At 50.6% G+C, this 25,688-nt stretch overlaps 1 protein-coding gene across 1 annotated transcript; it reads left to right on the forward strand.

Annotated features, from left to right (window-relative positions):
• Window positions 1–7,792: 7,792 nt before the first annotated feature.
• Window positions 7,793–24,166, forward strand: DELE1 (DAP3 binding cell death enhancer 1). The gene is made up of 11 exons (XM_086851503.1): window positions 7,793–7,923; window positions 8,034–8,148; window positions 8,228–8,348; window positions 8,589–8,732; window positions 15,140–15,195; window positions 16,591–16,684; window positions 17,401–17,543; window positions 18,370–18,528; window positions 19,383–19,475; window positions 22,765–22,921; window positions 23,777–24,166. The coding sequence occupies exons 1-11, from the start codon at window positions 7,817–7,819 to the stop codon at window positions 24,019–24,021; spliced, it is 1,434 nt and encodes a 477-aa protein (XP_086707629.1). The 5' UTR covers window positions 7,793–7,816; the 3' UTR covers window positions 24,022–24,166.
• Window positions 24,167–25,688: the final 1,522 nt, after the last annotated feature.

Here is a 25,688-nt window from a genome sequence, read left to right on the forward strand (position 1 = left end):
AAAAAAAACCAAAAAAAAAAACCCCAAAGTTTGGAATTGTTAGGAGAGAAAAGCCCAGCCCTGCCCCTGTTTACGCTCACGGTGGCTCTGCTGCTCCAACAGCCAGCGCATCTCTGGTACCCTCACCTGAGACAAAAAGAAACTGTAACAGCAAGAAGAAAAGCTACATGGCAGGATGACAAACATGGGGAGTACAAAACTGCTTTCATGTGAGAAGCAGAGCTAGCATGAATGAGAGGCTGGGTAGGAAGGGATCGCTTGGCATTTGTCGTTGCCAATTGTGCCGAGCAGGCCAGGTGCCAGCGAGGGGAGACGGACACCGAACACGAGCTCTGTCGTGTGCCTCTTTGTTCAGCTGCTGAAGCCTTCATATCCTGTCAGGCAGCAATTCCGAGGGCTCGGGGAGGGCTGTGACAGCTCCGTTTCCTACATAATCCCAGCGTGCTTGCAGGGAGATGCAAGGGGAAAGGAGGAGAGGAAGGCTTGCAGTGCTTTTTGTGCCCATTACCTCAAAATCGTTGCTCTTTAGAGGTCTCCACTTGCTTTCCCAGCTGCCCTCCCCCACCACAATTTCAGAATTAAAACAAATAAAGGTAATAACCTCTCACACACGTTTCGGCTGGTGTTTACTACCATGTGCCCACGGTGACCCAGCTGCTTCTTGCCAGCCCCTTCAGGGATGTGCTTTAACACGGCTCCTCTCACCTTTTCACACTTCTCTCGTTTCCCAGCTCCTCTGAGTGCTGGGGGTTCAGCCTGTTAACTCAGCTCTGCCTTTCAGTCACTTGTGCACTGACTTGTAGCAGCTGGTCCCAAACCTGGTAGCAGCCTGAGACTCCTGGCGAGCCATTAATAATACACCAGCAATCATTTTAATTGCGACCGGGTGTCTGGAATTTTGGAGCTGCACGCAGAGTTCCTTCTCCCCACAACATTATTGTCCCATTGTGCATTTTGGAGTTTAGCTCTCATTAAAAGTAATAGAGGGAAATAGTCTGTGGCAAAGTGAATGTGTTTGTTTTCACAGTTCACCTCCTGCTCCTCTGCACTCAAACACTCTCTCGCTCAGTGACAAGACCACAGCTGCTGCCATCGTTTACTTACCTGAGGAGTGCAATATTTAGCTGGAGGGACACTGGAGCTTTCTGTTTGTTAGTTATCAGGTCAACAACTCTCACCTTATCACTTCAGTTTCCATTCTGTTGATAAAACCTGTCAGCCTTCCTTGAGTGGTTCCAGGCCCTCAGAAGAAATCACATTAAATTGGCACAACCAAGTCAATCTGTAAGGGATGTGCTCCTGCCTAACCAAAGGGAAGGGGGGAGGGCTTGGATTTCTTTCCCTCTTCCTCCTTGCACAGTTCCAGTGTCCGAGCGCTCGGAGCTGTGTTGAAATCCTCCCTGAGGATTCAGCAGTTCAAGTCAGATCAGGTCTTTGACTGTGGCCCAGAGGAGATGTCTGCAGAGCCGAAACTGATATGTTTAAGTGCAAGAGACAATAATCATTTCTTCAAGTAGAAACTAAAAATACCCACAAGAAAGTGGAATTCATAATGGAGATTTTAAAGATCTGTGACACACCAGGGCCTGCACTGGGGTTTTAATGAGGGAGAGGCCGGTTTAATTGGGCAGGGCCAGCAATGCTCGGCTGGGTGAGGGGCTCTGAGGTCTCACACTGCGGCGTCACCGCACGAGCCGGTGTCACAGCCAGGGACAACCTCCGTCAGCAACATCACACAGCCCAGCCACGAGGAGAAGGCACTAAGAGGAGGAGGCAGAAGCTGGCAAAGAAATGTTCCTAAAGGTTCCTAAAGGTAATGGCAGCGCTGACCATCTCCACGTGCCGTTCTTTTCATCAGAGCTCTGGGAACGTAGCTAAAGCAGCCTGTTAAGCTTTAAAGCCTGTTAGGGCTGACTTAACAAGGACTTGCTGAGCACCTCACACCCTTCCCCTGTGAGAAGTCTCCTGGAGTGCTGGTGGAAACCCAGAAATAACTTCTGTGGACCATTCAATTACAGACAATCACCACGCAGAGCTCCCTGGCCTCGTGGCACGGCTCATCAATCAGGTTTGCTGTCACCGTGTCTCTTCTCATAGCAGTCACCAGAAGGCTCTGAGCTCCCTCAGAATCCATGTGACATTTACTGTCAGGGGCTGTCAACACCAAGAGATTCTCCCAGGGCCTCGGAGTTCATCACAAAGCAACGAGATCTATCCCCAAAGCTGCTCCCAGTTCCAGCCCAGGATTACAGTGACTGGCTGAGGGGCTTTGCAGCACTCAGAGAACAGGGAAGCAGCAACAAGAGCTACAGCTTATACCCAAATACCTTTCTTTTCTCATTCTCTTCTCTTTCCTTACTGTACAGCTGCTTTAAGACAGCTCTCAGACATGTGATTAATTAGCCTTCCTCAAAAATATCCCTTATAAACTTATTAAGAGGAAGCCGAGATTGTTTACTTGGAAATTTCGCCTTCCCATCTTTAGCATTGATCCTGCCTTCACTCTCTGTTTAACAACATAGTGACCTAGTGGAAAAAATTTATAAAACTTAATAAATTGCAGTTGGCAGTATTGACAGAGTGTGTATATGCGCATTTGGGTTTGTATGAACGTATTATAAGAAATCTAATAAAGTAAAACAAACACATTTGCTTTGTCTGTGAGCTGTGAAACGAGATATCCCCTGTAATTACACTGGTTGAAGTATATGTGGTCAAAGGGGGATGGCGAGATTTTTGGCCATAAATTTCTGGGTTTAGATTAAAAAAAAACAGTTATTATCTATCAAAATTTACATGGTCCACTAAGTTAGTTTGCTGAAGATGCAGAAAAATAAAAATGTAGATGAAACCTTAAGTTAGCAGGAGGCCACTATAAGATGGAACCAGCTCCAGAAAATAAAGGTCTGGTGCCAAATGTGCCTGAAAAAAACAATAAAAACCTAGGAAATATGTCCATTTTTTCTGCACTTTGAGAGGGAATGGGCATTAATGAGTGTCCAAACCAGTGACTGAAAGAGTGATTTCAACCGCAAAGGTTTTTAAAAGAACTCACAATGTGTATAACCGTCTAGAAATTCCATGTCTATTTTTAGCTGGATTTCCACAACCAGCCTGGTTCCCCCTTCCAACCAAAATAAATATATTTCTTAAGGAGCACGGTATTTATTTCCCTCAAGAGCAAAGTATTTATTTTCCTAAAATTATCATGATAACAAGCTGAGTTTTCTCAGCCCCTTCTGGTACTTTCTGTGTGTTGCTAACCCACTGCTGACCAGCAGCTGAGCCCAGCAACCCAGGCTGCTTTCCATCCAATTTACAGCACATTTACCCAACCCACAGCTCGCCCACCAGGCTGGTAAAATGACACCTCCGTGGCAGAGTCCAGTAAACAAAAATTAAAGTAAACCCATTGCTCTCCCCTTGTGCCCTGAGCCAATCTCATCACGGAGGCAATCGGGTTCCTTTGCCATAATTGTCCTTAAAACCATCCTGGCTGTTCAAAATCAGCACCTTGCTTAAAACAGTGTCCAGGAGAAAGCTCCCCATCACCTTCCCGAGAGTCAGGTTAGATTAAATGTTTTAGAATTGTCCAATCCTTCTTTTTACCCTCCTTATAAAATCCCAAACTGCTTTGGGTTGAAGGGACCTTAAAGATCATCCAGTCCCATCCCCTGCCATGGCAGGGACACCTTTCACCGTCCCAGGCTGCTCCAGCCTGGCCTTGGACACTTCCAGGGATCCAGGGGCAGCCCCAGCTCCCCCAGGGCCTCCCCACCCTCCCAGGGAAGAATTCTTCACTGAGTGTGTGCTGTTTGCCCTTTCTCAGTCAGCAGAATCCTCTCCTGATTGCTGTGACCTTGCAAAGGGGCCCTGCAATGACATCGGTCACTTCCCCCAGCGCCCCTGGGTGCACAGAACAAAATCCCTGCAGCAGCAGGCAGAAAAGCAGCAGCAAGACACTGCACCTGCAGCAGCTCCTGGGGCTGGTCACCTCCTCCTCCTCCTCACTGTCCTTTCCACTCTGACTTCAAGCTGCAAGGACACAAACAGGCTGAGCTGGGCAACCCCAGCAGCAGAACCTCAGGTGGAAGAGTCTGAGCATTCTCCTGCCTCAGCCTGAGCCACTCTTCAGCATCTCCTCCTCCAGCCACCTTCCTGCACAGCAGCTCCCAACTCTGAGCCTTGCCAGTTCAGCTTTGCCTTGCTCTGGACATCCCTTCATGGGATCTCAGACCGGGTCAGGCTGGGAGGGCCCACAGGGGCCACAGGGGCTCAGCTGGTGCCACCCCCCTGCTCCAGCAGGGCCATCCCAGAGCTCAGGGCACAGCAATATCTGGAATATCCCCAGCGAGGGACACTGCACAGCCTCTCTGCACATCCTGCTCACTGCCCAGGGCAGAAGTTCTGCTCCTGTGCAGGGGGGATTCCTGGGATCAGTCCCTGCCCGTTCCTCTGGTGCCATTGCTGGGCCTGGAGCAGAGACTGGGCCTGCTCTGCCCTCCCTGTGTCCAGGGACAGCCAGGGACAGCCAGGGACACCCAGAGACACCCAGGGACAGCCAGGGACAGCCAGGGACACCTAGGGACAGCCAGGGACAGCCAGGGACAGCCAGGGACACCCAGAGACACCCAGGGACAGCCAGGGCTGAGGGCCCCTCTCAGCTGGGGCTCCTCTCCAGGCTGAGCAGCCCCAGCTCCCTCAGCCTCTCCTGGGCACGGAGATGCTCCTAGGCCCTTCCTCAGCTCCAGGAGCTGCTGTCCCTGCTGTGCTGAGCATCCAGAGCTGGACACAGCACTCCAGAGGTGTCCCCAGGGCTGGGCACAGGGGCAGGATCCCTCCCTGACCTGCTGGAAAAGCACCCCAGGATCCCACTGGCCTCCTCCGCCACTTGGTCCTTTCCCTGCAGAGCTGCTTCCCCATCTCTCAGCACCCCCTCACCTTCATCCAGCAATTTTCCTACTCCAGTGTCACAGACACAAACACACAACTGCAGTTCTTGGGGAATCCTCACACCAGGAACCCAAACAGACCAGCTCGTGCCTTGCCAGCCACAGAAAAGACAGAGTATTCCACATCACCCGACTGGGGACTTGAAAGGAAACCAGGACCAAAGCATTAAAAATTCAGTGATCAACTGAGAAGATCATGGATGAACCAATACCAACAAATGCAGGTTCCGTTTTTGGAGCATTAATTAGTGGTATCAACCTGATGAGCGAGAAAATTAAGGCAAGATTATGGAGTGGAGATGCTGATATTTCTATTTTGCATGTAATTTTCATCCCCAAACAAACTGTAGTAGCTTAGCAAACACCAGTCTACTAACATGAGACAATTACAGACCCATTTAGTGAAACAGGCAACTAAATGACTTTGTAATTACACTATTAAGCCAAATCTGGGGTGAAAAGGATAAAGGATTTGCGTCCCATATGACACTACAAAAAAATAAAATAGCAAAAAAAAAAACAACTGTGGAACACCAAGAGAAATTTGGTAGTTTAAAGCAAGCGTTTAGGCTGATGGAGGAGAGTGATTATGGATCTTCCACAGTTGGAATTAAACCTGCAGCCATTCAAGCATAAACCACAGCTAATACTGAACAAGGATTCTGAGCTCGTAACAGGAATTACCAGCACAGAAAACACCACATTCCAGAAAGAGAGACAACTGCTGGAATGGCCAAGAATTTCTGTTCCTATGGAGCAAAGAAATAAACCAGAGTGTTCAGCTGGAATGAGCAGGGCAATATTCCTACCCCTGATGGAAGCCCAGGGTGAGGAGGACATGGAGCTGATTTTCTCTCAGACCATGGCATGGTCTCTGCTGGGTGCAGCTCTGGGTAAGAAAAAGGAACTTTATTCAGTTTATAATGCAATAAGAGGAATCCTTCAGCACTCCTCACTGTTAATGTGGTTCCTGTATTTTGTCACTTCCAGGGCTCAGGGAGCTCTCACAGACACCCCAAAGCCGCAGGAAGAACCTGGGTGTGACAAGCCTGGAGTGTCCCTATCCCAGTTTTCCAAGGAGGAGTTATCCCCCCCACCCCAAGCAAGAACAGATCCCCAGGGACTCTCCTGTTATCCCAAAACAGGTTCCTTCCCCGCTGTGCACGAGGCTGATCCAGAGGGAGAGGCAATATTTGATTTATTTACAGTTCACATTTTAGCAAACAAAGGCAGCAGTGTTCACTGGCTACATGTCACCTAGTTCTCCTATTAATTAGTATTCTATCTTCTATTGGTTAACGAGTCTCTCGCTTCTCATGCTAATTAGTCCCACGCTCAGCCCTTCTCTTCTTTTGGGTCAGTGGTTTCTTGGGCCGTGGGTCAGTGGTTGTGACCGGCCCTGCTGGAATTGCCTTCTACCCAATCGCAGCTGATTGCAGCCCTGCTGCTGAGTTGGCTTTATCAGTTTCTTCCTCATCTCGTGGCTTCTGCCAAGTGTCCTTGTGGTCTATAAATTCTGCCTCGTGTCCAGCAGCAGTGGTACATCCTTCTTCCCAAGCTTCTTCAACCTCCCTGGGGACTGAGGTCATTGGAACATGTCCAGCCCTTAAACCTTAGCGAGGCAATTCCAAGTAATTTGTCGTTCTAACACTTGGACATCACTTAGAGCTTGTTAGGTGCTATTTGTTCCAGGGATTAAATCTCCCTTCTTGTTGATGTGGCTTAAAAGTATACAAAGATCAAGCACCAATCCTTTCTTAATTTTAATTTATTCCTGAGAGGAATGACGGATTTGTCTTTACAAACAAGCTGTGGGTTTGCTGGTAGATAAAACTAGCACTGAGAGATAAAAGAAACAATGGGATGGATTCCACTGATTGATGAACGGAAAAAAAGATATTTGCCTTTACAAACAAACTGTAGGTTTGCTGATAAATGAAATTGGATATTGAAAGATGAAAGAGACAATGGGGGAAAACTATAAATTCCGTAAGAATTAAAAATTAAGAGGGAGGGTTACGCATTAGAGGGATTCTTAGGTATCAGGCATTCTGGGAAGTCTGGACCTCTCAAGTACCTCAGGCAATGGGGAAAGAGAGAGGGACATGGCTGGGAAATTGGGATAAAAAGGAGTCTGTGCCCTCCAAAAACTGGAGAGACCCCAGGGGAATGCCCCATGGCCTCTCCTTTTATTCAAATGAAGTCAAAGGACTCCTCTGTCTCTTTTTGGGACATAAACCTCTGCTGTTTGTGGATTAATTTTCTTGACATTCCACATTCTGCAACAATAAGGCAGAAACAATAAGGTTTCATAACCCCCTTCTCATTCCCTGTTACGCTGTGGATAAATTGTTAAGGATTTCTGACTGGAAATGTCAGCGAAAGGTGACTCTACCAACGAGTGATGACTGTTTGCAACAGCCGGCCACAACACCGAGCTCGAGAGCTGCTGTCCCACGGATAAAACCACCCTTCTTGTGGACGAGGCGGGGAAGCAGACAGGCATCAAACGCGGGTGAACACGTTTTCTTCAGAAACGTTTCACAAACTCCACATTTCGCAGGCCACGGCGCCCTGGAGCCCCGGCGGGGCCTGCGCTGCGGGCGGCGCTCTGTGCGCGCTCCGTGCCGCCGGGGCCGCTCTAGCCGCGCTCTATGGTGCTGCGGCCGCTCTGGCCCCGCTCCACGGCCGCCGTGCCGCTCTATCCCCGCTCCGCGGCGATGCTGCGAAACGTCTGCAGCCGCCCTTGTCCCCGCTGTGTCCCCGCTATGTGCCCACTGTGCCCCCGCCGTGCCCCCGCCGTGCCCCGGCCGTGCCCGCCCGCCCGTCTCTATGGGCCGCGCGCTGCCGGCGGGGCGGGCGGCATGTGGCGGCTGCTGCTGCTGCTGGGCCGGGGCCGGTGCGCGCCCACCCCCGCCCGCCCCGCCTGTGCCCCCGGGCTGGGCGGCGGCCGCGGGCACAGTCCCGAGCGGTGAGTGCGGCTCGGGTGGGCCCGGCCCCGGCCCCGGCCCCGGGCGGGGAGCGCGGCTCGGGTGGGCCCGGCCCGGCCTGACGGTGCCCGTGTGTGTGCGGCTGTTGCAGGGCGGCCGCGTGTCAGGATGGCCCGCAGCGAGGAGGAGGAGGAGGAGGAGGAGGAGGACGGCGGGCGCTGCCCGGCCTGGTGCCCCGCTACTCCGTGCGAGAGGCCGTCACCTGGGTGAGGAGCAGCGGCGGGGACAGCCGGGGGGATCCCGCTGGCAGCGGGGCCGTGCCCTGACCGTGGCCGCTGTCCGCAGGGCGCTGTGGGCGCGGTGCTGCTGCAGCTGCTCCGGCAGATCGCGGGGCTCAGGTCGCTGCCGGACTCCCGGACAGAGCGGAGGCTGCCCTGGAGCTCCTCGCTGCCCCCGCAGCCCGCAGGTCAGCGGCCTGGGGAGGGCGGCGGGGGGATTCCTGCCTCGGTGTGCCAAGTGAGCCTGGGAGGGCCTGGGGAGAGTGTCAGGACAATCTCTGCTTCTTAATTACCTTTTGTTTTCCGTTCGGGATTGTGCTGCACAAACTTTGCTCCTGCTTGTCTGTGTGGTCAGAGGACACCGAGTACACGCACAGAGCGGTGTTGTCGCCTGGAGCAGACACAGTTTTTGTGCTCTGTATTAACAGCGGTGACTGAAGCCTCAGCCGGCTGTCCTGGCGAGCAGCTGGGGTCCCGGCTCCTGCAGAAAGCAAGTCCAGAGGCTGTAGCAGAGAGTTCATCCTCAGGCATCCCCTCGGGGCAAGGAGAGAGCCAGCCCTGGGCAGAAGCAGGTATGTGCCATGTGCTGCCGGGCAGGAGCCTTGTGGCAGAAGGACCTGGGAGTTCCCCCAAGGCAAGCTCGGAGCCAAGGAGTTTGTAGCCATTTACTGACACTTGAGGAGGCAGGTGAGAGTGGAAAGGCAGAGATGAATCAGAGTCCAGAGACAGGAGGAAAAAACCTCCTGAGGGCAGAGACAGGGCTGTGCTGTAACTGCAGGTGACAACAGCATTCCCAAGCCTGCTCTGCCTTAGCAGACCGACTGCAGCATCCAGTCCTGTGCTTTCATTGTGGACAGATGTTTGCAGCCAGAAGGGTTCAGGAGGATGCTGCGCCATTGATCTGGGAGACTGGTGTGAAACTGGAGGAATTATTCTCTTCCTGCAAGATGAGGATGCGCTTCTGAGCTCTTCTGCCATAGATAAGACAGTGGAAGGAGGTATCAAAGACATTATTAAAATGAGTTTTATAAAAATAGAGAGATAGACTCCAACAAAATTGAAATCTCACCCAGGAAAGCGTGTCCTACATAGGGAATTTAAAGTCATACCAAGGAAGATCAGATGAGGCCTGCAGCTCACTAGATATAGAAATGGATATAGAATAATGACCTGAGGAAAGCTGTTGGAAGCAGAGAGCCTGCTGGAACAGGTGGCGAGGGGGCAACATTCAGTAGTGGTGTAGAAGAGGCACATTAGGAAACCAGGCACAGATGTTGGCTAAATCACAGGATCACAGCCTGCTTTGGGATGAGAGGGACCTGAAAGCTCTTCTTGTTCCCTGCCATGGGCAGAGACACCTTCCACCGTCCCAGGCTGCTCCAAGCCCTGTCCAGCCTGGCCTTAGACACTTCCAGGGATCCAGGGGCAGCCACAGCTGCTCTGTGCCAGGGCCTCAGCACCCTCAAGGAAGAATTTAAATAATGAAGGTGCTGCAGAAAAGGTCAGAGCTGTTCAACGTTTTTTGCCTTCTTTCAGAATTTTGGCTTCCTTATGTGCTGATTTCAGCTACTGCCCATCACTGCTTATCAAACCTTCTCCTGCCAGAGGTTACCATTCCCATCAGTTGGCAAATGGAGCATTTTGTTTCCATGTCTCCTAATTAACTCCAGGAAAACAGCCAGGTTAATTTACCTAAACTGCCAATTAGACTGTTTAACCCATCTGCTTTAGCCTGGAGCATATTAAGAAGCACTCCAAGCCTGGCAGGTGACTGGACATGGACCTCTGGGAGGAGTGGTGGGGAGAAGTGAAGACAGCAATGCCTGCAGTTGGCACAGCTGAACGTCCTGGAGCGAATGTGTGTCTGACAAACAGTTCCTGCTGAGAGTCAACAGGAAGAGCTTTTGGGCAAACTGATAAATTCAACAGTGACAAGTCACTAAGACCACGTGGTCTTTGCTCAGATGTTCTTTAGAAGCTGGGAGATCACTGAGCCTCCAAGGATGGTCTGTAATCCCATGTTCAAACCTGCTCTGTGACCAGGGGAATGAGCACAGACAGATTTCACAGCTTGGCTTTTAAAAAGGGGTGGGTGGGTGTTTGTTTGAGGCACAGAACTGCAAAAAAGGTGATTCTAATTTGATAAAAACTCTGTTACAGGATAGTGGTGTCAGATGCTGGGATGAGTGGGCTGTATCAAAGGTCTTGGAAGGATTTAGGAAGCCATTTCTCAGGCCAGCTTGTTCCCTTGCAGAGACTTGAGAGAGCTGTAAATCTATTAAGTCTTCTTTGGAGAAGTCAACAGGCATGTGGAGCAAGATAATCCAGCTTTTAGCTTTTGGAAAATCTTCCAGACAGGACCTAAACCAAAGCTATCTAAAGAATTAAAGCTGATGTGAGGGAACATGGAGGGGCTGGGAACTCCTGAAAGAAAGTTTTCACAGTGGAGAGCCATTGCTGTAGGATTCTCCTGTCCTTTGTAAAACCTGTTCTGTTCAGCACAGTCAGCAGTGATTTGGAAAAACAGAGGTGACAAACGAGGCAGCAGAAGCAGCAAATGGTACAAAATTTTTCAGGACAGTCAAATCTGAAAGTCACAGGCAAAGATTGCATGAGAACCAAAGCCAGGGTAATCCCCAGGTGGGTAAAACGAGTGTGCACAGGGGAGTGGGGCTGTAAATACACAGACAGAGTGAGGAGTGTCAACTTAATAATTGTCTTGCAGAGGGAACATTTAAAGTCACTGTGGATGTGCTTTTGATAAGGTTAAGTCAGTGCTCGGCAGCAGTGAGGCCAATTAAATGTTAATTATGGTGAAGGAAGGAGCTGAGGACAAGGCAGTGCTGTGGGTTTGTGTGAGTCTGGGATGCAGCCACGTCTTGAACACTTAAGGAAAAGACAGTGCTTGAAAAACAGGGACAAAACTGCAGAGAAAAGATGACAGGGAGACAATTACATCCAAACACAGACTGACTCTTCAGCTTAAAAAAAAAAAAGAAGTGGCAGAGAATGTGCTGGTGCTCTGTGAAACTAAAAGTGTTGAGAGAAAGAGAATAGGGACAGTCTTTTTCATAATCCTGATATTAAAAGGCAGCTCAGAAGGGTCAGGTAGCAAGTTTGGAAAAAAGCAAAAGGCATTTTGTGTTTGGCCAGTGCCCAGGTAAATTGTGGAACTCGCTGCTATGGGCCAGAAGTACAAGTAGGTTCCAAGAAGTGATTAGGTAAAATTACACTTTGAAATGAGACTTAATTGGTCCAGCCAAGCCTCCTGCTCAGATCACAGAACAGCTGATGGCTGGAAAGTTCTGCCAGGGAGAGCGTGACTTTATAATCCCTGCTCCTCACCCTTTCTGCCCAAGCATCTCCAACTGTCACTTGTCAGAGATAATATATGTCAGAAATAATTTGATTTTGCTCCATGCATAAGTCCTCGGGTTACATTCCACCTTATGTTGTGCATCCATTTTGTGGGAGCTTACGGAGGAAAGTCAGGGGGAAGTGATTTGGTAAAGAGATTTGCACTGAAGAACCTGAAAAAATGCAGGGTTCTGTCATGTGAGAAGTCCTGGGAATCTTTCCGTGGAAAGTGAAGCTTGATGATCCTTTTCTTTCACTTCATTTTGCTTTCTTACAGAAAAACCTGCCTGGGGTACAGGATATTTTTTTTTTTTCCCCAGGTGTTTACTGAGAGAGAGTGAGGCTGGCAAAATGAGAATGCAGCAGGAAACTGGGAAAGGGAAGGGAAGGGAAGGGAAGGGAAGGGAAGGGAAGGGAAGGGAAGGGAAGGGAAGGGAAGGGAAGGGAAGGGAAGGGAAGGGAAGGGAAGGGAAGGGAAGGGAAGGGAAGGGAAGGGAAGGGAAGGGAAGGGAAGGGAAGGGAAGGGAAGGGAAGGGAAGGGAAGGGAAGGGAAGGGAAGGGAAGGGAAGGGAAGGGAAGGGAAGGGAAGGGAAGGGAAGGGAAGATGCCTGGCAGAGGATGCAGGGGGAATCTGGTAGCAGAGCACAGCAGAATGTCCCTGCCCTGCTCCAGTCTGCTGCTGCCAGCAATGGCAAGGGATCTTCTGGAGAGAATTCCACAGCCTTCCCCTTTCCCTGGGTGTTCCAGTTCATTTCCACACTTGCTGGTTCTGGTCTCCCTGTGCAGTGACAATCTGCTGTTGTTGTGGGATGAATCCCAACATCTCGGCTTTCCACAAGAGCCATTCTAGTTTTATTGGAGCACAATAGGGTCAAAATCTATTCCTTTGTTTAAACAGAAAACTTCAGGAAATTAACTTAAAACTTGCTTTAAATAGCATTCTGGATATTGCTACCAGCAAGTCCTCAGCTCTGTGTTCACATCTTATTTTTTCCATGCAATTCCTGCCTCACTCAGAGGCTTTTTGCAGGAAGTTAAAGGCACAGAGTGAGCAAGCAGGTGATTACAGCCAGTCTCACTGTTACAGCAGCTGAATGATGCCCTGGGGAGTTGTATTTTACCCCTGGCAGAACTGTAAAATTCGTTATTTCAATTCTGAGATTACAGACATTGCAAAAGTGTGTTTTCATTTCAAAGCACAATGAAACCAATTGGAAACAGTGAAATTTTCCATGAGGCAGAAACGCTGGATTTTGGCCAGCTCTTGTTGTGACTTCGTTCTCGTGGATGTTTTGGGATGAGCAATCTAGGCTGTCTAGGAGAAGATTATTAATTCTTCATTTGGAGCTAGCTGTGAGCAACACTTGATTAGTCCAGGATGAACAGTGAAGAGAGGCAAAAATATTTATTAACTGCTGAAGATGTGAGCGTTGGGCATCCAGAACACTGAAAGCTGCAGACTGCATGGAAAAAAGAATGTGCAGTCATGTTGCATCATGGCTTGGGTTTGAAGGAGTAGAAATAAAGTTGCACAGAAAATTCCAGCTGGGATATTCCCATCTTTTAAACATAACATGAAGAATAATTTAGGTTGCCCAGCCTCAGAGGTGATTCTGAGAGAATTCAGGTCTCCCAGGGAAGCTGGGGCTGCCCCTGGATCCCTGGCAGTGTCCAAGGTCAGGTTGGACAGGGCTTGGAGCAGCCTGGGATGGTGGGAGGTGTCCCTGCCATGGCTGGGGTGGATCTGGGTGAGCTTCAAGTTCCTTCCAACACAAACCATGCAGGGACTCTCTGATCCTTCAGGAACTTCAAGGATCAGTTGGTCCCTGTGCTTTTTTCCAGACGTTCTCTGGGGTTGGTAATCCGTGGAGATCTGGGTGAGGAGGGGTTTCCCCTGGTAGAGGGGCACAAGATGCTTCCACAGGCTGGCAGAATTCAGAATTAGTGGCTGTTTATTTTTCATGGTTCAGTGGGTTGTCCAAATTACAACATTTTCACAGTAAACGAGGAGTCTCTGATTTAGGAGGAGGCATCTGTGCAAAATGTACACTTTCTTGAAAGTGTGGATGTACTAATGCTGTTTAAACAAGTGGTGGGAGAATTCCTAATACAGACCATTTTTTTCCACGGGATTTGCAGTTGTTTGTGTGGCAGAAACCCAAATTACATCACGAGGGAGATACACGATAGAGCCTTACAGTGAGAAATATCAGATAATTTGATGCCTGCTCTGCAAAGAAACAGAAAGCACAACTAATAAATTCACAAATTCTACTACTTTTGGTGGAATGCTGCATAGAAATCATGTTTGCCACAGTGATCTCGCTTGTTGGGTGAGTGGGGCCTGTTCAGATAACACACATTTCAATACAGCCAGGGGGGAATTGTTTGTCTGGAATTGTTTGTCTGGGAGTAACGAGGCTGCAGCTGGCAGCGTGGCACAGTGCAGGCACTGCATGGAGCACTCCTGCCTGCTGCACACCTCATTGCTGCTGCTTGTGGAGCCAAACACTGCCAGGAACAGAGGAATCAGGCCCTAAAAGGACTTGTTTCTTTTTTCATTTATGTTGGCTCTCACACAGCCTGAGAAGGAGACACTGGGAGGGTGCAGCTCTGGCACAAAGTGATGCAGGCTCCAGCACCTGGTGTTAAATTTCCAGTGGGATCCAGGTTAAAAATCCTTGGCCTCAGGCTGTGGAGGTCACTGTCCTCTCAGAGTGGCAGGAGCCAATGCCACTGCAACCACTGCCAGCACAATCCTGCTCTGAGCAAGGTGCCTGAGCTGGAGATGCTCTGTCAGATAATTCTGATTGATTTAATACAATTTAAATTTGATAATTCTGGTCACAAAAGTGCTGAACACGTGGCTGTCCCAGTGTACCTGAGAGGGCTGGTGGTTCCCTGGCAGAAGCAGAGCTGTACCTGCAGGAGTTGGGGAGGGCTGGGTGTGATGGCCTGGGCAAACTGGAGCTGCAGCAGTTCTGATCCAGGCAAAGTGGACATGAGGAGGCAATGTCACCCCTCCTGTGACACTGCTGAGAGGGGCTCCCCCTCAGCAACCCTGCTGGAAATTCAGGAATAGTAGCAAAAAAAAATCATAAAATTAACCAAGGCTGGCAGGAAAGTGCTGCAGTTGAAAGACATGAATGGTGCAGTCTTTTTAGAATCACAGACAGGAATCAAGAGGGGCTGATTAGTCATGTCAGGACTTTCAAAAGAAGGAATTGGCTTTTTAGTAAAGAAGAAAAAACCTAGAAGAGCCAGTGCCTGGGAGCAGAAACCCAGAGTAGAAGTACTTTAATTTGAAATGAAGCACAGAGGTTTAAAGCAGTGATTACAACTTACTGGAACATTTAGGAAAAGCAGGAGATACTCTGCTTTTGGTGTCTTCAGATCAAAACCAGGGGCCTTTCTGGAGGAGCTGCAGCCACAGGGCTGGATTCCAGCACTTGCTGATGCTGCAGAGGTCAGATTGGTTGGGATTGCTTCTGTTCCTGATGTCCCTGACTGAATGGGAGATCAGATCTGTAGGGAGGAGCTGTGGAGCAGAGGGGATGAGAAGAGGCAAAGATGCAGCACTGCTAAACTTGGCTTTTTTGTTGGATTTATTTTTTTAATGCAGGAGAGTTCCAAATCCCTGTGAGCTGCAGGGTGGGGCCGGTTCTCCACAGTGCAAAGGTAAGGTTTCATTTTCCACCCCTCTGTGTGTACCTTCCCTGCAAGAACACATCCCAGAGCTGCCCAAGCACAGCCTGAGCAACACTCACATGCAAGACTGGGGGAAAAAAAAGGGAGATGGGACATACTGACCTCTGCTTTAGCCAGAAAATTCCAGGATTTACCAGCTGCCATCCCCATCCTTTGAGGTGTCTGTGGAACAGGGCTGCTGGCAGGGAGGCACCAAAAGAAAATGGGGAGAAACACCAAACCAAGCAACTAAACAAAGAAATAAATTCAGCAGCACCAGTGTGTTCTGTGTATTTGCATTTTGATGCAATCTTTCACTAGGTGATTACATGCTGTTGCTATTTTGGTGTTTACCAGACAACCCATGACTGGGGAAGGTGGTGTCACTCCAAAAGCTGCAAATCAGGGCTGGCTCTTGTCTGGTAAAGAGGGAAGCACTTGGGGCTTGAAGAGAGTGCATCAGCTCGAGAGTCACAAGGCCATAAATTATATTATTGTTCTTGTTGTGATTAAACCTGCCAATTTTTTGCAATTCACATCTGAGATGCAGATAATTCCCTTTTTAAAAAAATAATCATTCGGCTGAGCAATCATTCAAGGACACTGTGAGCAGGGTGAGGTAAATTTGGGTTTTAGCAGGGTGAGGTAAATTTGGGTTTTAGCAGGGTGAGTTCCTGCAAGAGGCACTAAGGAGGAATTTGCTCCATCTGCACTGGGCAGGGGGCTCAGCTGGACTTGGGTAAAGCACTGCAAAGGTGGGAGAGTGTTTTGGCAGGGACTCTGCTCTGGGCATGATGTGGGAGAGGGAAAAAGGGGGAATGTTGTTTTTGGAGGGGGGAGTTGTCTGTGAATCATGGAATATCCTCATTTGGAAGGGATCCACGAGGGTCATCAGCCCCAGCCCTGCACAGCCCCCCCAGCAGTCCCCCCTGTGCAGTGTCCAAACGCTGCTCCTGGTGCTCAGGGAGCCTTGGGGAGCCTGTTCAGTGCCCCAGCACCATTTGGGGAAGAAACTTCTCCCAAAATCCAGCCTGAGCCCGCTGGCCGAGCCCCAGCCGCTCCCTGGGTGCTGCCCCAGGAGCAGAGCTCAGAGCTGCACACTGCTCTGAGCAGGATCAGGTATTTGCTGAATTCTGAAAGGTCTGCTGATGCCTGAGAGGCTGCACCAAGCTCCCTGGCCAGAAGGCAGGGTAGCAGTGTCCATCCAGCTTCCCCAAGGAGGTGCTGTGTAGGACAGGGAGGTTTTTGTGCGGACACATGTCCTCACCCTCCCGATGACTGAACTGCCATACAAACAGGTCTCACTGCTTGGTTTCCAAGCAAGAATCTCCTCTAGGGTTGATATGATTTAACTGTCTCTAAGAGCTTTTTTCTCTGACTCCTCAGGGTGACCCAGCTCAGCGAGGGCAGTTAGAGGAAGCCGCTTTCCAATTGCAGCAGATTTTCCGAATTGATATTTCCATTGCATTGAATATCCTCGGTAATGTGGACTTGGTTTTGTTTTGCCCTTAAACCACAGGTTTCTCATTTTGGAGGACCTCCAAATGGTTGCAGGTCTTGTGAGAAGGCAGGGATGGCAAATACCCAAGCTGAAGCCTCCTTTCAGCAATTTTAACAGTACTTGGAGAGATTTATTGCCCTTTGTCCCATCCTGCCACCTGATTTATCTCAGCATATTTCAATCCAGGCTTGCTTGAAGCCTGCACTGTTGTCCTGACATCTGTAGTTGGAAATTAAGCCATCTCTGTCTTTTTTGCAACACAAGATGTCATATCCTTGTATCCTTCTTTTATTGTCTGAGCTCACAGTTTTCCTGGCAAGCTGAAAAAGCAATTGCAGGATTGCAACTCTAAGAAAAGCAGAAGGAAGATGCAATGAGCTAAGAAAAGTCCCTGCCCTATATACACCACTAGTTGCAGCACTGAAAAGCAAGTTGTTTCTGTGTGAGCCATACGTTGTGTTAGCCTGTGATCCCTCTCTGCCACGAGCCCAGAAAAATCCCTAAAATGCAGCGTTGCCATTTTTCTTTCGGAAGCTGTGGAGTGAGGGGTGGTGAGCCAGCTGGAAGTGGCCCAGAGCACTTGGCTTGAGCCAAGGAAGGCCCAGTGGCTGTGGGGGAGGTTGCTGCATTGGAGGCTGGGTTGTGGCTCTTTGCTTTTCCCTGTTTCCCGTGGTTTTAGGCTGTGTTTTCCGCAGGCATCGAGAGCATGAGGGCGGGGCACAGCCGGGTGGCCTTCACCTGCTTCAAGCTGGCGGCGGATCGGGGCTACAGCAAAGCCCAGTTCAACGTGGGGCTGTGCTATGAGCACGGCAGGGGCACGGAAAAGGACTTGGAAAAGGTATCCAGGGCCTGGGGGGTGGCTGTGGGCAGCACACATCAGGAGAGGGAGCTGTGCTTGGAGCTTCATTCCTTGTAGTGGTTGTGAGAGCCATGGTGTGTCCTGAGCTGGAGGGAGCCCACAGGGATCACTGATCCAGCTCCTGGTCCTGCACAGCCATCCCAACAATCCCCCCTGGGCACCCCTGGCAGCGCTGTCCAAGCACTCTGGAGCTCTGGCAGCCTCGGGGCTGTGCCCATTCCCTGGGGAGCCCTGGCAGTGCCCAGGCTCTGAAGACTCAGTAGAAAGTACTGGGAGTAATGAAAATTGCAGCTTTGCAGAGCTACTTTCAGTGCCACCAATCCCCTCAGAGAGGTGCTGGAGATCCTTTTCCCACAGCTTCTGAGGGTTCTCCAGGTGCACAGGCTGTGCTACCAGCACCCAGCGGGGTTCCAAGGAGAAACCTGTCATGTTGCTGTATTTAAGACACCACTGCACATCCCAGGGCTTCTCACATCTCCAGTTTGGCTCCTGTAACTCCAGCCTGCCATCTAGTGCAAGCTGGCCAGCAGCTGCTGGAGCTTGGGAAGAGCTGCAAAGGTTGCTTTGAGTCATGGTTGGCCCAGGGCCACCCCCTTCAGCTCGGGGAGTTGGAGTGGAGCAGGCAGGGGGGTTCCAGGGCTCTGGGGCACTCACAATCCGCTGTCTCAGCTGAGGCAGCTGATGTTCTGGTGTGGGAGGGCTCTGGGGAGGGATGCAGCTTGTGATGGGTCTAGACAGAGAGGTTAAGCTTGAAGGGAGCCATGTCATGTTGAGGGCAGGCATTACCTGGATTTCTCTCTCTCAGGCAGGTTTTTATTACTGCCAGGCAGCCAGCAGCCATCACCCCATGGCCCAGTACCGCTACGCCAGGTACCTGCTCCAGCACGGCCCTGGCAGCCTCTGGGACAGGAATCACAAGGCTGTGGCACTCCTGGAGCAAGCAGCAGGGGCTGGCATCACAGAGGTTGGTGTCCACAGTCAGAGAGAGCAGCAGAGAGCCCTGACAGGAGCGTTGGAGCCACATCCTAGAAAGCAGCGGCTGTGGCACTGGAAGGAAAAGCCTTCCAAGGGGTTTATCCCTGCTCACAGCAGGGGGGTGGGAACTGGAGGATCTTTAAGGTCCCTTCTGACCCAAAGCATTCTCTGATTCTGTTTCTGTTGCTGGCAGTGTCTGGGAGTCAGCCCTGCCTGCAGAAGGAGCCACTGTGCCACACCACGGCTGTCTGTTGTTAACGGGGCTCTAACATTAAACCTTTGGCTTGGCAGAGCTGACCTGTGCCGCAAAACACAGCTCAGTTTCCATCTCCTTTCAATTCCAAGACTACAGGTCACTGTACTGGAGGAACTTCCAGTGCTTGAAGCAAGAACAGATCCTCATTTTGTATCTGTGACTTCCTGAGATGACTCATCTGCTCAGACCTGTGTCTCCTGCCCTCCTCTCCCACTCCAGAGATGCATTTAGGCATGTGCCACCTCGTCCTGGGAGTGCCAGGCTGGCAGTGCCCGTGCCTCCCAGAGCTCACTGGCCAGGGGGTGCATCTGCTGGATCTTGGGGACACGAGTGGGAGCCAGTCCCTGCCTCTGACTCCCACAGGGAGTTTGAAATGATGCTCTGGGTCTCAAATGTCATTTCTTTGTATTTACTGTGTCATGCTGATTTTCCTTAGGGCAGCCTTGCCTCTCCCAAGAGCCCCTGCACAGGCAGGGTCCTCACCACACTGCCACAGCAACCCCAGCATTTGAAGAGCTTGAAAAAACAGTAAAAAACCCCAAATGATTTAAGTCCTGGCTGATCTGGACTATGTGGTTTTGTTGCAGGCACAGGCTTATCTTGGAGTGTTCTACATGAGGGGGCTTCAGCCCCAGGAGGAGAGAGGTCTGAAGTACCTGGTGCAGGCAGCAAACAGTGGGGTAAGGAATCCTTCTGCCAGGGATTGTCCTCAGCTTGGGATCTGCAGGTGGAAGATTTTGGGGGTTTTGGGAATGGGAGCAAGGGTCAGGATTTTACTGCCCAGTGTGAAGGGACAGAGTGGAGCCTCTTGGAGAGGAGATGGGCCCTGGGCACAGACCCTACAGAGACAGCCCTGTTGGGCTGGAGCAGTTCCCGCAACACCAGTGCCTGTTTCCAGCTTCCAGAATTGCACAGGTTTCCCATCATGGAGCATCTACACCCTCTTCAGTCAAAATCTTTCACTACTGCGTCACTTGGAGAACTTTGTTGTGTTTATCTCAGATCTGTTCTTCAAAATTGGCCCAATGTTTCTGTCCTTCTGTAGAGAAGATGGAAAGACTAATTTCTGGATTTATTTTTTAATTTGGGCACCTTTAACACATTTAAACACTTGAATCTCCATTCAGCCTTCCCCCATCGCTGCTGTTTCTCTTCACAGGTCATGTTAGATCCCCAAGAATCTTCTTGCTTGCACTTTCCCCGAGTGGCCCAGGCTTCTCTTTCTTGAAGGGCAGTGCCCCAGTGTGGGCACAGCACTCCCCTGAACCCCCACCAGCATTTAGAGGAGCAGAAGTGTGGATCCCATGTCTTGGCAGCCAGGTTTCTGCATCCCACAGTTCTGTTTCTTTCCATTGTCCCCTTGTTTGCAGCTGCATTGTAATGGCCAGGGGGTTTTTTTGGTTTGTTGTTTTTTTTTTCCTGAAGAACTTGTTCATTTTAACTTCAGTTCTCACAGCTTTTGTGCAGTGGGAAATAATGAATAGCTGTTGCCTGTTCTGCTGGCTAATAGTTGTGGTTGTGGTGCCCTTTAGTGTGTCCTCTCTGAGTCATTTCTTTTGCAGGCTGCAGAGTGCTGGTTCAGTTTGTGTCTCCGTGTAGTTAAGCTGTTCTACTTTGCTTGTCAGTCTTCTGTCTATTTTTCTAATTCTCCTTTGACCATTTTAAGATGCTTGGACTAAAAGTGGACTCAGGATGGAGGTATGCCATGGATCTCACATAATGAGCTCCTCTGCTTTGTTCTGCATTCCCTTCCAATAATTCCTAGCCCTGCTTGCCCTTTGCCTGGCACTGAGCAGTGATGAGATGGTCTCAGGGAACTATCACAGTGTGAGACCCAAATTTCTTGCTTTCAGCCCTACTTTGAACTTGGCAATACTGTTTCCTTTGTGATTGTGTTGCTGACTCCTTAGTTGTGTGAGATCTGCTGTAATTAATTCTTTATAGTAGGTTTGACCATTTGGAATGGCATGACATCATTGTAAACTTTGCCACTTGGGTTCTCACCCTCTTCCCAGCATGGAGACGCTCTCAGGCTGCTGGGACAAGGCCTGACTTGCCCCAGCAGCTCAGACATGGCAGGGCACAGTGTTTAATTCTCAATCTGCTAAAGATCTCTCCTAAGCTTCATCCTTGGCTCCTTTTTGTCCAGCCTGGAGTCAGAGGTTTATGCTGAACATTGATTTATCTCATTAAATAGATGATTAGCATTTACTGCTAATGCCTGAACAACACCAAAGCTGTCAGGTGACTGCAGGTCCTCAGGTGCACCCCTGGCATGTTTTGGTCAGAGTTCTCAGACCCCAAGCATCTTTTCCCCTCTCTGCTGCTCTGTGGATGCTCCAGGGCCTCAGCCTTGAGGGCAGGCTGATGGTGCAGGGTTCATCCCTGGCATGTACCCATTTTCCTGGGAGAAAGGCTCCATGGACAGCTTCACTTCCCATTACCCTGCAGTTGGAATTTATGTTTAGTTGGCTGAAAGAAGGCTGGGTGTGGATGAAGCAAGGACAGCACCATTTAGTAGAAATCAAAAAAAAAGGGAAACAGCACAAAAAGTCAGGGATTCAGCATTTCTCTGGCTGTTCTCTCTGCTAGAACCTGGCTGGGAACTCTGACAAGTTTTTTCCAATACAAGAACCATCTTCTACTTTGTTTCCTGCTTTCTGTCCCCCCTGTTTTCCTAAGTGCAGCCCCAGAATATAAACCCCTATTAAAGAGTTCTGATGGAGAACTGAGCCTGACCTCCAGATTTCCAAGAGTGTCACAGTCACTCCTGCCATGCTAATTTGGGGATCTCCCCTCGCTGCAGTCTTGGCTCTGAGGTGTTCATGCTGTGAGAGATGGTGGTGCAGTTCTCCTGATTGAACCCTATCTCTTGTCACAGCTGAAGTGCCAATCCTTCAACGTGTTTATCTCATCTCCAAAGGACTTTATTGCTGTCATAAACTGAGACTTGCAACATTTTGCAAGGCACCCACTCACTGAATTCTTCACTTGCCTCTACCAGCTACATCCCAGACAGCAACACTTGCAATATGTTCTTTTCTCATGGCTTTATTAAAACTTGATACTTACTTGGGGTTTTTGTTTCTTTTTCTTCCTTCTTTCCTTTTTTTTATTTTTTTTTCCCCAAAGCCTGGTTTAGATCATGTTTCTGGCAGTCGCTTTCTTCAGGTTGTGCTGCTGGCTTTGTTTCTGGAAAGGTCTGTGTGACCACGAGTCTGTGCAGTCTTGAATGTCTTCAGGAGTGTCATCCTGCTCTCCTGCTCTCTGAGCCCCTTTGCCTCCCACTGGATCTCAGAGATAAAGAGCACAGCTGACACATAAACATGTCATGGGTTTGGATTTGGCTTCACTGCAGTGCCAGCCTTTGATTTCCAGTTCGTTCCCAGCAGTTAGATACATCTGAGTGGTTCAGGTGCTTTTTCTCTAGTGCATATTTGCTTCATTTACTTCATTTCTGCTGCCTGAGATTTCTTCTGGAATAGAATGAGGTGGGGCTGAGCAGGAGAGTGCTGCACTCTTGTGTTAAAGGGGAATTTCCCAACCCTTGGCAGCAAGTACCTCTGTGCAATTTGTGATGTTTTTGCAAGACTTGGGCTTGAACTCTCCTGGGGCAGTCTCAGGGTGTGCTCGGAGTTTGGGTGGGATCAGGATGTGGCGCAGTCGGGGTTGCCCAGGACACCTCAGCCCTGACCTCTGAGACAACTGGGATGCTCTGCAGAGCCAGCTGCTCCTTTGTTCCCCTGCCACAGCCCTGGGTGTTGAAGGGAAATCAGTGAATTTAATTGGAAAGGGATAGGAAGGAGCAGAGCCGGAGATTCTGCTTCTCTCCAGGGGCCTCAATTACTGAGGATCCAGACTGAGGGACAGAGCCCTAAACTTAAGAAGGTGACCAAAGATAGAGCAGTAAACTCTGAAGAAGGTGCTAAAGACTCTCTGTTTCCTTCCCTGTGCTGATTGCTGTGCCAGGATGCCCAGAGCAGGTTCCACGTGGGTGTGTGCCACGAGCAGGGCCTGGGGGTGCAGCAGAACGTGGCGGAAGCGCTGCGGCACTACCGGCAATCGGCGGCCGCGGGGAACAGACAGGCCCAGGACAGGCTGCGGGCGTGGCAGCAGGAGCTGCGAGGTACAGGGCACCAGGGGGCTGCACGGGGAGGTGACCCCATGGAAATGGGGCCTGTGGTGCCAGAGGAGGGGTGGAACAGGGCCATGGCACAAAGGGAGTTCTTTGTGCGGAAGGGAAGGCACCGCGTTTCCTTCTCGGTTCTTTCCAGCCCAGCTGCAGAAGCTGTTCCCGTAGTATCATGTGTCACAGAATCATTCTGCTGTGTCCTGGGGGACACCAGGCACAGCATCAGCAGCTGGGCCAGGAGGGGATTGTCCTGCTCTGCTCTGCACTGGGACAGCCTCACCTCCAGTCCTGCAGGCAGCTTTGGGCACCACAGTATAAAAAAGACATGAAACCATTAGAGAGTGTCCAAAGGATGCCACGAGGATGGGGAAGAGTCTGGAGGGGAAGTCTTGTGAGGAGCAGCTGAGGGCACTTGGTTTGTTCAGCTGGAGAAGAGGAGGCTGAGGGCAGAGCTCATTGTGTTTTTCAATGCCCCTCCTAAGGGGCAGCACAGGGCCAGCTCCAGTATCTGCTCCCTGTGACCCTCCAGTGAGGGAGTGGCTGGAGTTTGCCAGGGGAGGTTCAGGTTGGATTCCAGGAAAAGGTTTTTCACCCAGAGAGTGGTTGAGCAGTGGAACAAGCTCCCCAGGGCAGTGGGTACGGCCCCAAAGCTGTCTGAGTTCAAGAAGCATTTAGACAATGGTCTCAGGGATGGGGTGGGATTGTTGGGGTGTCTGTGCAGGGCCAGGAGCTGCACTCAATTATCCTTAGGGGTCCCTTCCAGCTCAGGGTATTCTGTCATTCTCTGGTTGTATGATCAAGTCCAGCCTTTGCCAGTGTCATTAACACCTTGTTTTTCTGTACTTTCAGATGTGCACACAAAGCATCCATTCCCTTCAGGATTAAGAGCCTCCTCCTCCAGCCCCAATTTCTGGACTATTGAGCCTGTGTCTGCAGGTCAGCCAGGACAGTGTGGCCTGACCCTGCCCCACTCGTGGAGCACAGGCAGGCTGCACGTGATGCTGCTCAGCAGTGCAGGGTGGAGCTGTGCCCTCAGAGCCGGGACAGTGCCACTGGAGCTGCAGGGCTGGGAGCCCCAGCACTGCTGGCCCTAGAGCAGGCAGAGGGCAAGGCAGCCCTTGGTGTGGGCTGGAACCAGGCTGGCAGTGAATGGAAAGAGAAAGCTCTCTGTTCATGCAACAGGAGGCATTTTTAAATGTCTGGGGTTTGAGAATAAACTTTGTGATGTCTCCTACACTACCAAGTCCTCTGGTCCTCTTTCCTTGCTCACAGGGATGTTGCTTCTGCAGCTGCATTTCTGTATTAGTGCCAAGCTGTGGCTGCCCCTGGATCCCTGGCAGTGTCCAAGGCCAGGCTGGACAGGGCTGGAGCAGCCTGGGATGGTGGGAGGTGTCCCTGCCATGGCAGGGGTGGAACAGGATGAGCTTTAAGGTCCTTCCAGCCCAAACCATTCTGTGGTTCTGCAGCACAGTGGTGTGATCTGGGCTTCTAATTCCTGTATGTCTTGCTCATGGTTCCAGGGAGATTCACAAGCCATCGTATGGGGATGTTGGCAACTAAGCCTGGGGCTGTCCTGGCCCTCAGCCTCTCCAAGGCAAGTCCCCACAGTGCCCCTGCTACCAGCACAGTGTGGGCTGGCTCTGTGTCACCACGCTGGCAGTTTAATCTGCTTTCAAACCTGGGCAAGCCAGAGAGTGAATTCTCAGCATTAGGGCACAGTTTTGATGGGATGTGACAGATCCAGCTGTAGCAGTGAGGTGGCAGCTGTCCCCAGCCATCCTGCACCGTGTCCCGTGCCCACTCCTGCAGCCCTGGCAGGGAGCTGCTCCCACAAGCACACCTCTGTGAGACACAGCAAGCAAGGTTTGCTTCAAAATCCATCCTGCCCCTGTTTGTGAGCACGCCAGCTCGTTGGCAGCAGAGTGGATAAGGGATGCTCCCAGTGGGAAGGCACCACTGGCAGGCAGCAGCAGCAGGCAGCTGGTGTGATAATTTCTTCCACTGGGGCAGCTGAATCCGGAAAAAGGCATTTGTTCACACCAGTTTAAACTGGTTCAAGGGCATCTGTGCAAACTGCCCAGCTTCCTGTGGCTCTGGTGCTCTGTGTAGGTCGGGCTCTGCAAAACAAAGGCAATGGCCCTGTCCTGAACTTCTCCATGCAGCAAGGGAGGGGCACAACCAGCCCTCAACACATCTGATTGTTCTTCTGGTCTGCTCTCTCCTTCTGCTCAGACCAAACTTTCTTAGACCATTTCCTTTATGAAGCAGGATACAAGGAGCAGGAAATTCCTGGGGTGGATTTCCTATGCTGTGATAATCCAGAGCGTGCTTACGCATCGGTCAGGATGGGAGAGGGGCTGGGGGGGCTGAAAGCAGTTTGCAGAATCAGGAAATTAAACCAAGAGGGAGGAATTTGTCTCCTTTTAAACCTGCTTGTTATAAAGTATTTTTGTGTAAGGATTGTCCTCTAACAGGGACATCAAAGCAACTTTGCAGAGGGAGATGTGAGGCTGTGCCAGGTGTTTGTCCCACTGCCTGTGCTCCCAAGGTGCAGAGGAATCCCACAGGGCTCAGTCATGAGCCATCAAATGCCTCCCTCATGGCTTGCACAGCTGCATCTCAGCTAGAATCTGGCTCTCTGACATTGTTTTGGTGCAAGAACCTGTTTTGTTTGTAAAACAAACCAGCAAGAGATTTGTGTTAGCAGAGCAGCAGCACGAGCAGGCCAGGCCAAACCCATCCGTGGATGGATGCCAGCCAT

The sequence above is a fragment of the Cyanistes caeruleus genome, chromosome 15 (assembly GCF_971803275.1).
Source record: "Cyanistes caeruleus chromosome 15, bCyaCae1.hap1.1, whole genome shotgun sequence".
NCBI lineage: Eukaryota > Metazoa > Chordata > Aves > Passeriformes > Paridae > Cyanistes > Cyanistes caeruleus.